This window comes from Lacerta agilis, chromosome 3 (assembly GCF_009819535.1).
Source record: "Lacerta agilis isolate rLacAgi1 chromosome 3, rLacAgi1.pri, whole genome shotgun sequence".
Taxonomy (NCBI): domain Eukaryota; kingdom Metazoa; phylum Chordata; class Lepidosauria; order Squamata; family Lacertidae; genus Lacerta; species Lacerta agilis.
In genome coordinates this window covers 29,853,045-29,866,341 of record NC_046314.1, presented here as the reverse complement: position 1 = coordinate 29,866,341, position 13,297 = coordinate 29,853,045, and the positions used below count along the sequence as shown (strand labels likewise).

At 42.8% G+C, this 13,297-nt stretch overlaps 1 protein-coding gene across 1 annotated transcript; it reads left to right on the top strand.

The window, feature by feature from the left end:
• The first annotated feature begins 319 nt into the window (after window positions 1-319).
• On the top strand, window positions 320-12,776 carry GCM1 (glial cells missing transcription factor 1). The gene is made up of 5 exons (XM_033145411.1): window positions 320-686; window positions 3,901-4,153; window positions 5,734-5,846; window positions 7,079-7,198; window positions 12,036-12,776. The coding sequence occupies exons 1-5, from the start codon at window positions 585-587 to the stop codon at window positions 12,768-12,770; spliced, it is 1,323 nt and encodes a 440-aa protein (XP_033001302.1). The 5' UTR covers window positions 320-584; the 3' UTR covers window positions 12,771-12,776.
• The last annotated feature ends 521 nt before the right edge of the window (window positions 12,777-13,297 follow it).

The following is a 13,297-nucleotide window of genomic DNA, read 5'->3' as shown; positions in this document are numbered from 1 at the left end:
GAACTTGGTGGGGCAGGACTGTAGCCTTTGTCACAATTTTCTTTTGGGACATTGAGACCAGGCTGTGAAACATCCCAACATGTGAAACATTTCCTCCCACCCAGAGGGAATGAGTAAAGAACTGTATTTTCTGTTGTTTAAATTATTACGGTATATTTCTAGCACAGAGCAGAACAACAAGTGTCCTTTTATAGTGTACTTTCTCTTGACTACAATGTGAAAATTTAACTAGAACGAAACAGGTGTGCTTTGGCTCCATAAATTTCAGGACGAGGACAAATAGTTGCATTGGGGGGGGGGGCTTTGCTTTAGTTCTGCTACAGACGTCTCCAGAAGGCCACACTCTTGTCTCAAAGCTATACTTTCCATTATCGTTGCTGCTTGCAAAACTTTGGATGGAACGAGTTTTTCTAGCAAAAGAATACAGATTTTTATCTTTAATGGTGCTTGAGCAGCCTATCATTTGGCTTCAGGAAACAGCTTCCTGGTTCTAAACACTTGCAAGCCGAGTGGCTGCCAGACAGACAGCTTCAAAGGCTGGCAGTAGAGACTGCTGCTGCTAAGTCTAGGGAAAGGCTTTTGAAATGCTGAGAGCTGCAGAGGATGTCAGCATGGAACAGGAAGTCTTGGGTTCTCAAAGTGGTGAAATGGTCAGCTGGGACATCAATGACATCAAGCTCCCCAAGGTAGGTATACAGAATTCCAAGAGTATTGTAGAAATTGCAGCTACTCTAAAAACCATCATATTCTGTCATTATTATATATTATTGATTTGCTTACTTGATCATTCATTTGCATAATTCCATCAGTGTATGCACAACAGATAATACCTCTTTGCTGCCATTGTACTTTATAATTCCCTTGCAGTTGAAAACTCTTGAAATTCAAGTCAGAAGTTCAGCAGTATTAGCTCAGCCTGGATAGCTCAGTTGATTATAGCATGGTGCTGATAATGCCAAGGTTGCAAGTTCAATCCCCATGTGGGACAGCTGCATATTCAGGGGGTTGGACTAGATGATAAAAATATTACTTACTGTTTTTATTTCTTTGCTATATTATATATTTCTTTAAGTCATTTGTATACCACTAAATTATTTGTAACTCCAAGTGGCATACATTTTTAAAAATCCACAGACAACGGGATGATGAAACAATTTTTTTTATCATAAAACCGGAGAAAAGTTTTTTTTTAAAGAGTATATCCATCTTAAAAAAGAAATTCAAGGTGACAAACGAGGTGAAACAACAATGTTTAAAAGTCATGGGTGGTCATCAACTAAGTTTTACTCAGAGTAGACCCATTGAAATGGATAGCCCTAGCTTAGTTGTGTCCATTAGTTTTCATGGGTCTACTCTGAGTGAGTAAAATGTAGTTGCATGCCACCCAGTATACCACACACTTTTACTTATTGCAACAGTAATAATATTAAAAAACCCATTTTACTATAACAGAACATCAATAATGATGATTTCTGGAAACAGTCAAAAGGCAAACTGTGCTTTAAAAAAAGGGGGGGGCTAGAAAAGGAAAAGTTCATCAAAAGTTTTTGAAGATTCAAATTTTTGCCTGTTACCTAAAATGAAAGACCACAGGTCCTAATGGATTTTGGTGGGCAGGTTGTTCTGCTATAGGGTGGGTCCAACCGCCTCTGGTCCATGGGGTCACGAAGAGTCGGACACGACTGAACGACTGAACAACAACAAAACTGCCTTTCACTGAGTTGAATTCATTTGGTCAAAATGGGTTTGGCGGTAGCTTGAATGAGATTCCCACCAAAGGTTTGTCATTCAGCACATATATCGGGTTACCTTCTTTGACCGCATCCCACCAGGGACTTCTGGGCATTGTGCAAGCCTCATGGAGGCACATGAAAACGTACCACCCATAACTGCTCATAACTGATGTTATACATGTAACCTTCAGCACAAATCATGCACAATATGCAAATATCCACAAGCAAACAACAAGCATTGTTGCTCTCCATATCTGCCTGGGTTCTCCTGCTCTACAGTACTTTGAAGATAGAGCATGACTGCTCTCCTCAGGAATATGATCAGCTGTAGCACATTCCTATTGGAGGAAAACCATCAGTTTTGTCCCAGGAGACATCGCTGATGTTCTAGAATTAGGCTTTTGCTTCATTGGCACAAATTGTTGAGTGTTATGCAAATGTGCACATCCAAACAGCAAGCATTGCTATTGAAGCACATTCTTTCCCTCAAAGAATTCTGGGCACTGTAGTTTACCCCTCACAGAGTTACAATTCCCAGCAACCCTCAACAAACTACAGTACCCAAAATTCTTTGATGGAAAGAATTATGCTTTAAAGGTAGAGTGTATACACAGTCCTTATCTGCCTCAGTTATCCTCCTCCATGCTGTTCTAATTAAAATGATATGTACCTTCAGCCCTGAAAGTTTATAAAGTTTTGTTGACATTAGGCAGAGACCCCCCTATGTTATTTTAGACATTTTTGAGACTTTTTTCTAATTTCATCAAGTCTACCCAGACATATAATTTAGTGACCTACCTTCATTTGAAAAGTTTAACTTACTGTGCCTGTCTTTGCATGATAATTATTTTATGTGCAATTATTTTCTTTATAGTTTTGTGGGTTTCAGTGTTTCGTCTACAGTATTATTATGCACATCTCTTCAAGAGCGGTTTCATTGAGCAGTTTAGAAATATTTCCAAATTAATTGCAGTGGTACCTTGGTTCTCAAACTTAATCCGTTCCAGAAGTCCGCTCCAAAACCAAAGCGTTCCAAAAACAAGGCGCGCTTTCCCATAGAAAGTAATGCAAAACAGATTAATCCGTTCCAGACTTTTAAAAACAACCCCTAAAACAGCAATTTAGCATGAATTTGACTATCTAAAGAGACCATTGATCCATAAAATGAAAGCAATAATCGAACTGTACTATAAAATAAAGAAGACAGTATTGTAGATGATAAAAATTAAAAATAAATATTTTTCATACCTGCACTGATGATCGCCATTGTTTGGATGGGGGACTTTTATCCATTTCCGCAGTCACACAATCTATCAATCAGCAGCTGAACTGGGTTCCACATAGTCACAAAAACAAATTAACCAAAAAACCTTCAAAAACAAAAGTGCCAAACTTAATCTGTTCTGGAAGTCCGTTTGACTTCCAAAATGATTGAAAACCAAGACACGGCTTCTGATTGGTGCAGGCACCCCGGTAACAATAGCCAACAGCCACATCGGATGTTTGGCTTCCGAAAAATGCTCGAAACCGGAACACTTTGTTGTTGTTGTTCAGTCGTTCAGTCGTGTCCGACTCTTCGTGACCCCATGGACCAGAGCACGCCAGGCACGCCTATCCTTCACTGCCTCCCGCAGTTTGGCCAAACTCATGTTAGTAGCTTCGAGAACACTGTCCAACCATCTCATCCTCTGTCGTCCCCTTCTCCTTGTGCCCTCCATCTTTCCCAACATCAGGGTCTTTTCCAGGGAGTCTTCTCTTCTCATGAGGTGGCCAAAGTACTGGAGCCTCAACTACAGGAGCTGTCCTTCCAGTGAGCACTCAGGGCTGATTTCTTTAAGGGTGGAACACTTACTTCCAGGTTTTTTGTTTTTTGGAACCAAGGCGTTTGAGAACCAAGGTACCACTGTAAATAAATAAGGGTCATGCACAGCCATGTGGAATCTACCATGAAACGTAGAAGAATATTCAGCCAGGTTAATATATTTGCTGGGGCGGAGGGTAGCATATAATTGTTTCTGCAATAAACATAAAGTAGAATTAATAAATGCAAACAAATAAGGCAGCTCTGTATTTCAGACTTGATTCATTGTCTTAGAATTGAGGTGGTGTGTGTGGCAGGGAATTGTTTCCTAGGTTTGAAACATCACATTCTTTGGGTTCCTAACAGGACGTGAAACAAACAGATTGGTTTCAGGAATGGCCAGATTCCTATGTAAAATGCATCTATAGCTCTGATGACAAAAATGCTCAGAGGCACCTAAGTAGCTGGGCAATGAGGAACACCAACAATCACAACTCGCGCATCTTAAAAAAGTCCTGCCTTGGAGTCGTGGTCTGCAGCAATGATTGCTCAACTTTGGATGGGGGAAAGATGTATCTGAGGCCAGCTATATGTGACAAGGCCAGGCAAAAACAGCAGAGTAAGTATGCCTCTATGAAAAGAGCTTATATTGGACTTCTTGAAGTTAAATTTGGGTTTTCATTTGGAATTGTGCTGCCACAAAAAACATCTACTGGGTAATCCTGGTTCAGAACATGACTTGCATTAGACAGCACATCTCTAGCCACATGTTGGAAGTATCACATCGTGAAGTGCATATAATTGTAGGGATGGACGGATATGTCCATTTTTGTTTCTCTGTTTCTCTTTCGTCCAGTGCACATTTCCCCTAATAAACACATTTTGCAAGTGATTTTCTTTCATGAATGGATGCATTTTTTAAAGTACACTTTCCCCTTATATAATATATGTGCATTTAAAAAAAAATACACTGAGTTTACTTTAAAGTAAGTGAGCCTAGTTTTCAAGATGATTACATTGGATGTGAGCCCCATGTAATTCAGTAAAAGAGATCTGCAGGTGTGTACAGAATAGAATTTGTACCTGGAAGGTAAGGATAAGGTCAAAGATTAGGACAGTCATGGAAGAAAGATTGTGACAGTTATAGAAGATAAATTAATTTCTGGAAGTGTTAATTATTTGATGAAGTTTTAGGGAGAAAATATTCATGCAATCTTCTAAATGAAAACTTTCCCAAAAGAATGCAATTTATTTGGGGTGGAAAGTGAATTAGTTCCATTAATGATAATATTATATCTATATCTAATGATAAGGATCATATATTGGTCCTTTACTGAGGAATACCAAAAATATTCAGGCTAAGTGAACATGTATATATATTTTGATGGTGTAATAACAAACATAAGAGCTTATAGGTAAAGGTAAAGGGACCCCTGACCATTAGGTCCAGTCATGTCCGACTCTGGGGTTGCAGTGCTCATCTTGCATTACTGGCCGAGGGAGCCGGCGTACAGCTTCTGAACCAGAGCAGCACACGGAAACGCCGTTTACCTTCCTGCTGGTGCGGTACCTATTTATCTACTTGCACTTTTGACGTGCTTTCGAACTGCTAGGTGGGCAGGAGCTGGGACCGAGCAACGGGAACTCACCCCATCACAGGGATTTGAACCGCCAACCTTCTGATCAGCAAGCCCTAGGCTCTGTGGTTTAACCCACAGCACCACACGCCACCAGAGCTTATAGTCTAAGGTAATAAGCACACTCAGAGAATCTCAATAAAATCAAATGGGACTTTATTTCAAGTAGAGGTAAGTAATGTTGATCAAGATATTATACTACAATTCAAAGCTGAGAATCCTACAGCACAATCTAATTTCTACACAGAAATATGTTCCTTTGAGTTCAATGGGACTTACTTCCAGGTAAGGGGACATAGGTTCACAGCCTTAGACAGGTTTGGGTTTTGTGTTTCACCTTTCATTTGTGCCTACAGCACATTTCACTTTCCAAAGATATTTACCTGGACACAAGTCCCACTGCTTTTATTGGAAGTCACATTTCCTACAAGCAGAGACACCGGCTGTCAATACCCCAACATGAAAAGAGTATATTGTATCCTACACAATGAACATCTAACATGACATAATCTTAAAACTAAGTTCATTTAAAATAAAATATTTAATGGTGCACTTGTTTCAGGAAAATCATGTCCCAACTGCTATGGGCCCTTGAAGCTTATCCCCTGCCGAGGTCATGGTGGATACCCTGTAACAAACTTCTGGAGACATGAAGGACCATTCATATTTTTTCAGGTTGGTAACAGTATCTGATTTATTCAAGGCAAGCCTACTGTTATAGCTGAACTGTTCTTGGAAGATAAGCAAACCAGGAAATCTTTCACACTGAGCTAAAGAAAGTATTTAAATTGTTAGTGAGGTATGATGACACCTCAGGTAAGGGGATGTGCAAAAGTTATCCAGCTGACCATGCTTATACATAAAAACAAGCCTTTTCCCAGCTGGAACTCTCCGGAACTCAGTTCCAGCATCTCTTAGGTGAGCGCCATTGCCATTCTAAGAAAACAAGGGAGGTATTCAGGATGAGTTCCGGCACCTCTAGAAAAATAACACTACATAAAAACAACCATTTTAAACCATACCAACTGCCAAGGAACTAAGAAAGAAAAAAATGAAAATGGTAGGCACATAGAACATTCTCAGCTAAATCCAGGAAAACATCTGAACCAGATGGTCAAGTCCATAGCACATGTCACAATTCCATTACTTACACATTTACTCAGAAGCAAGTCCCACTGGGTTCAATAGTGTTTACTTTTAAATAAATAAAATAACAACAACCATTATTAGTATTAGTATTATTTTGTATCCCACTCTGGGAAGCTACCAACAGAATATAAGAAAACATCAAAGATTAAAAGCTTTCCAATACAATTGTACCTTGGAAGTTGAACAGAATATGTTCTGGAGTCCATTGGACTTCCAAAGTGCAGGTTCTGATTGGCTGCAGAAAGCTCCTGCAGCCAATTGGAAGCCGCGGAAGCCTAGTCGGATGTTTGGCTTCCAAAAATAGTTTGTAAACTGAAACAGTCACTTCTGGGTTTTTGGCATCCAGGAGCCAAAACGTTCAAGAATTAAGCTGTTCCAAAACCAAGGTATGACTTACAGGACTGCCTTCAGATATCTATGGAAGGTCATATAATTGTTTATGTCCTTGACACCTGACAGGAGGGTGTTCCATAGCATGGACAGTCTATGAAGCCAGATTTCCCCTGAGGAACAACCTATTCTATGCATGGATCTATTAAGATGGTTTTTGCTGTTTCAGCAAATTCGGCCATCCACTTCCATTTAACTTGAGACTTTAATCTAAAATGTAATGTGTTGCCTGAAGAAAGACTATGCTACACATCCAATGAGACAAGCAAGCCATTTTGGATTTTACACCTTTTGTCTAGCGAGCATTGTGTTGAAAACTATGTTGTAGTTTTATGCCCCTATTTCCTTCTTCACTTGCTGTTATAAAGTCAAAGGGGGCTCACGATCATCCAAGGCCGGAAACAAAATCGGAAGCCGAAGCAAGACGATCGATACAAAAAGCGCATGCCCCAAGTTCTCCGAGACTTAAACGGAGCAGAGATGCTGAGGTAAACGCTTTTTTTAAAAAAATAGCAACCATTCAGTCATATGGAAAATAGTATTTTGGGGATACCATGGGGTAGAGTGGGGGCTCTCTACCCCTGGTGACACTTCATAGCCCTTTCCTGGGTTCTGTTTCTTGATCACACTGGAAAGTTGTTGAAGATACGGATTTACCTGTATGTTGGGATACTGGGTTTTATTCCGTAATAATAAAAGCCAGTATCCTGCATATATCTGTATTTTCAACTTGTCTTCAGGTTTCATTATTACCGTATTTTTCCATGCATAAGACGACCTTTTTCCTAATTTTTTTGTGATAAATTAAGGGTCATCCTATAGGTAAAGGTAAAGGGACCCCTGACCATCAGGTCCAGCCGTGTCCGACTCTGGGGTTGCGGCACTCATCTTGCATTACTGGCCGAGGGAGCCAGTGTACAGCTTCCGGGTCATGTGGCCAGCATGACAAAGCCGCTTCTGGTGAACCAGAGCAGTGTACGGAAACGCCATTTACCTTCCCGCTGGACCGGTACCTATTTATCTACCTGCACTTTTGACGTGCTTTTGAACTGCTAGGTGGGCAGGAGCTGGGACCGAGCAACGGGAGCTCACCCCGTCGCAGGGATTCAAACCGCCGACCTTCTGATCAGCAAGCCCTAGGCTCTGTGGTTTAACCCACAGCGCCATTATTACCGTATTTTTCCGTGTATAAGACAACTTTTTTTCTGATTTTTTTGTGATAAATTGAGGGTCGTCCTATACACAGGTTAATATGCTAAGTAAGCGAGGGCTGGTGCTGTGGCGGTAGCAGGGAAATATCGGAGAGGAGGCTGCTTACCTGCTCTTCCCAGCTTAGGAAGAGTAGTTGGTGAGTGCCAGTATGCGGTGTATTACAGTACCAGTTCCGTCAGCCAGAGCGGGGGATTGTCAAAAAGCTGCCCAACAGCTAAGCGAACTTACAAAAGAAGCTCAACAACTGTTGAGGACTCCCAAAAATGGAGGTTGTCTGATACATGGGATCATGTTTTACACGGAAATGTATGGTACTTCACTTTTGGGGGTCGTATATGAATACAGACAGGGCGAGAATCGTGAACCATCGTGTGTATGGTGCTTGGCAGACTAGAGGACGACAGTTCCCTGCCCCAAGGGGCTTACACTCTAAATTCAGACACTGGAGAAACAATGGAGGAAGAGAAGGGATTGGGTAAACAGAGAAGCAATACAGTAGGGGCTGGGGAAGCTGTGGCCCTCCAGATTTTGGTGGTCACCTCCACAACAACTTTTAACAGGAATGGAGAATCTTGGGAACTGTGGTTTGTTACAGGTGCTGGGAATTTTATGTCTAGGAGGCAGCACCCTTAAACTGCAGCCACGACTGTTTCGGTGGTTAAACCACAGAGCCTAGGGCTTGCTGTTCAGAAGGTCGGCGGTTCGAATCCCCATGATGGGGTGAGCTCCTGTTGCTCGGTCCCAGCTCCTGCCCACCTAGCAGTTCGAAAGCACGTCGAAGTGCAAGTAGATAAATAGGTACCACTCCAGCGGGAAGGTAAACGGCGTTTCCGTGCGCTGTTCTGGTTGGCCAGAAGCAGCTTAGTCATGCTGGCCACATAACCCAGAAGCTGTACGCTGGCTTCCTTGGCCAGTAATGAGAGATGAGCACTGCAACCCCAGAGTCGGACACGACTGGACCTAATGATCAGGGGTTCCTTTACCTTTACCTTAAGAGTGCTTTAAAGATATGGCACGACCCTACCACTTCCATCATCCCTGACCATTGATGGTGCTGATTGGGGGATCTAGACTCCAACAACTTACAGAGGGCACCAGCTCGGGGAAGGCTGACCTACTGTAACTAAGCATCTAACTAAGCCTACTTAGGCGTAGCTATAGGCTGGGTATGAGAATTCGGTTTTGTGAAAATGGTGCGTCATCTCCAACCTACCAAAGTCTTTCCTTAGACCTGTGACAGACAGTCAGGAGGAGAAGGGAGGAAAATGTTTCTGCATAGCAAATGCCTTGACAAACAGATATCCGTATCAATATAGATAGGTTGCCTGCAGGTTTTAAGTTATTTTACCTAACTTCAGTCAGCCCCATTGATCTATATTTATGTTAATTTCAATGGGATTTTACTGCACTTTAATGCACCTGCAGCAAGTTGAGTGATTGCTGTGACATCTACCGGTAAATGATGTCCACAGTGACTTCCGATGTGGAGCAACTTAGGAAAGGGAGTGGGGGAAATCACCCCTAAATTATGCACAAGGAAGGAGACTACCCTAATATGTTTCATGACCTAAAAAAAGAACAGGCTAAAATTAGATGGATTTTCAACATTTTCCTTGGAGTGTCACATTACTTTTTAACTTAGAAAGGGATGGGCTCTAAAGAATTTGCCACTAGCAAAATATCTCCCCAAACAGCAGAAGCATGTTTTGCTATGTCTTATTTCTGCAAGTAGTAGTTTACTACTAATTATCAAAATACACTGATATTGAATAATAACAATAACAATGATAATGATAATAAAAAATAGCGGCAAGTCTCTTAACAGTGGCCCAATGTGTGTGTGTATTTTGGGGTGGAGGATTAAACTCCCCCCAGTTATAACCCTACAGCTGTGGTGTTCAAAGCAAATTCATTGTTCTGTGCCCAAGAGAGGTACGGTATTTAGCAAATGACTGGTGTTTGTTCAAACCATATAGGCAACTACTTTGCCTTTGCAGATTGCCTTGAAATGTAGAGAACTGAAGATGTGAAATATGTGAAAAATGTGAAAAATGAGAAATTGAGAAAGACTGAAATTGATAGGCTTGGCCACCCCCAATCCAGACACAGGTTTCTAGCTGCAGTGAGACGATTGTCTCTTTTCATACATTTAGGTCAAACCACGTGCAGGCAAAATAACTTTGATTCATGCAGTTGTAAAATACATGTTCTGATGAGGGGGTGTGATCCTTTTTAGATTAGAGAGCTATTTGGCTCCCTGGGTTTCTCTGGGTTACATTGCGTAGCTGCAGGAGCGGAAGGAACAGACCAGGAAACTCTGGGTCACTTGTGACAATACACTGGCAGCCAGCTTTTGCAAAAGCAGCTGTTCATGCAAGTGATTTACCCACAGGAGTAGGGTTTCTTCTGCAAACTGGGAAATCACAACATGGCAATTTTCCAGCTCATGGAAGAAGAAGAGCTGTTGGTTGTATGAACAGCACTGTAGAATTTGTGGTGATGCTGCATCCTATTTACTGTATAATTCCCTCTATTAGCAATGTTTTGGGGGGTGAGTGCTGATTTGGCATCACCCACACATGAGGAGGGAGCATCAGCTGTCTTAGGAGAACCCCAAGGTTTGCAGAAACCCCAAAAATCTTCAGAAAAAATATCCAGAAAGGTCTGAGCATTCTCAGTCACTAGCCAGACAATGCAATGTGGTTGGGGGAGGGAGGAGAGGGGATGGAACGGAGTATTAGTCTTGGCCGGCAGCCAAGACTAAGTGACTGGAGCACTTTGCCAATTTGGTTGGTGCTCCTACCTGTCTATATTATTTGTGCCTGCAGCAGTGAAGCTGAACTTGTGTGATGGTTCAGAATATCCAGTTGTTCAAGGAAGTAAATTGTTTTCAGTCTAGTTTCTGTGAGGGAAGGGAGAGTTGTCAGTTTGAATGGGATAAAAAACCTCTCACACAGAGAATGAACAAGGACCACTGTAGGGAAGATAACAAAGGAAGGGCCCAGAGGAAAGGAAACCGAATGAAAGGAACTTGGGGGGGGGGGTTGAAGAAAAGATAAATGAGAATGAAGCTTAAGGAAGGGGATCGAAGGCAAGGAAGAACTAATAACACAGAGAGGTGACGCTGGATAAACATAACTGTGTTAAAAGTGAGAAGGAGCTGCATGGTTTGGTTGGAGAGATAACAGAGTGCTAGAAGAACTGGTCAACTGTCCCAGCTACTACTGTAAGTGACAGTTGAGCAAAGTAGGCAGTAGAGACATGAAATTAAATAAAAGAGGGACCAAGTAGAAGTGGAGCAAAACTCTCATAGATGAAGACAGGGGTGAGGAACTAGTGGCCCTCCAAATGTTGTTGAATTACATCACCCCTGACTGTTAGCCATATTAACTGGGGTTGATGGCACTTTTGTCTAACAACATCTGGAGAGCTACTGCCTACTTTGCTCAGGTTCCCCATCCTTGGCCTAAGAGATAGGAGGAGTTGTGCACTGTTTGCAAGATTGAGAACCATAAGGTTTGCAGGAGAGAAAACCATAAGGACATAGGGACAGGACTGGCCCTCCCCTGAGGCTCGGTGAGGCAGTTGTTTAGAGTGGCAGGTTAAGGACAGCTGTGAAGGGTCACAGATCCAGGCCTCTGAGGAGCACACAGCTTGCTAACTCCTGCATTTCTCACCTTCCTCCTCTGCCACCACCTCCCCAGTTCCATTTGCTCCTCTCTGGACTCCTTTTTTCTCCCCACCACCTTCAGTGCACCAGGGCTTCCTTGGGCTGCCTCCAGTTGCCACCAAGTGGAGGTGGAAGAATGCGGGTAGAGAAGGAAGTACGGTAGCAGGGGGTGCCATTTGCCTCAAGCAGTAGAACATCCTGGGATGGCCCTGCATAGGCATCTCAGGCTAACAGAAATCTGCTACTTTGTGACCTGGAAACCTTAAGGGGGCAAAAGGGGGAAAGCAAAGGAGAAACAAGGTGGATGAATTTCACATACAGAGTTGAACAACCCAGCTAAAGTCCTTTAGCTGCAGCCTTCTAGTTCAACAGTATCAATCCAAGAAATTAAGAGGGCTTTTTGTTTGGTTGCATGATATTATGATGCGTTTCTCTCTCTCAAGTCCCTGACAGGTGAGAAGCCAAACCAGGACACTTTGCCATTAATAGTCTCCAAACAGGAAGACCTTATGTTACAAAGTACCTTCTTGGGACAAGGGCAGGTGATGAACGATTGCTTGTCTCTTGCCAAAGGGTACAGTTCAAGAAAATCCTCTTATCTAATAGAGCACACTCCGGACGTAGACTGCAGCAAATACCTGGACAGGTGCAAACAGATCAGAAGCAGAGAATACAGCTGCAGAGGCCCAACTGAACCCTCAGTATTTGCATATTCTGAATACAGAGAACAACAAACCTGGAATAAGACCGTGGGCCTGGGAAGAAACCCATTGGCAGAGAAATACTGCAGCGGCTCTCCGACAGCCCTGACGGGTCTACACTGCGAAACCCTGGCTTCCATAAGTGCGGTTGATGCAGGCATCCAGCATGCCCCAACCAAGTGGGACCCTATGGCTAAAGTTGGCTACCAGTCCTTCAGATCTAACGTAGGTACATTTGGAGGAGAAGGCATGTATGAAGGAAAGCCACACCTGCATTATAACAGCAGCCATGCTCCTTCCTCCTGCTGCCCGGTCTCTCCGGAGGAGCCCTGCCTCATTGCAGATGCTGCCCATCACTATTACCAGAATTCCTTGCCCCTGAAAGGAAACGAGTGGCACTTTGAAGAAGAAAGGAAATACACAAATCTGGACCACTGCAACAATGAGATGTTTTTTAACTTCTTCCCTTTGCGATGACACTGCTCACCTCCTCTGTACCTCTTGGCAGCGCCATGGGATTGTCTGCTATCCTGAACTTCATGTGGTTACTTATGCTTTGTTGTTGTTTAGTCATGTCCGACTCTTCGTGACCCCATGGACCAGAGCACGCCAGGCACTCCTGTCTTCCACTGCCTCCCGCAGTTTGGTCAAACTCATGCTTATAGCTGAGGCAAATAAAGTTGCTGATGTTGTAGTGCTGTTCCCCTCACTTTATAGAAAAGATGGCGGATTGGATTTGTCACATCAGAGAACAGGTTCCCTTTCCTATAAAGAGGAAACCTTTTCTCCAAAGGTTGTACAGCAGTGCATAGGCACATTCATGTTATAAGATGCATAACACACTCGTAGAGAGTTGCTCTTCTGAATGCATTGGCTCTTCAGGTCCTTTTCAGTGGTTCATGTACTGGAGGGAAGGACCAGTACATTCCTCTCTTGGGTGCAATGTTTTGCATGGTTTCAGCACATTGGGTCAGCTACTGAAAATGCCAACTGCAGCTCGTAAA

Bases quoted from the DNA above. Each gene is read 5' to 3' on its own strand.
- GCM1 (XM_033145411.1), top strand. From the start codon at position 585: ATGCTGAGAGCTGCAGAGGATGTCAGCATGGAACAGGAAGTCTTGGGT. The intron at 5,847-7,078 runs GTTGGTAACAGT...GCTGTTATAAAG, and splicing joins GACCATTCATATTTTTTCAG to TCAAAGGGGGCTCACGATCA. The intron at 7,199-12,035 runs GTAAACGCTTTT...CTCTCTCTCAAG, and splicing joins AACGGAGCAGAGATGCTGAG to TCCCTGACAGGTGAGAAGCC.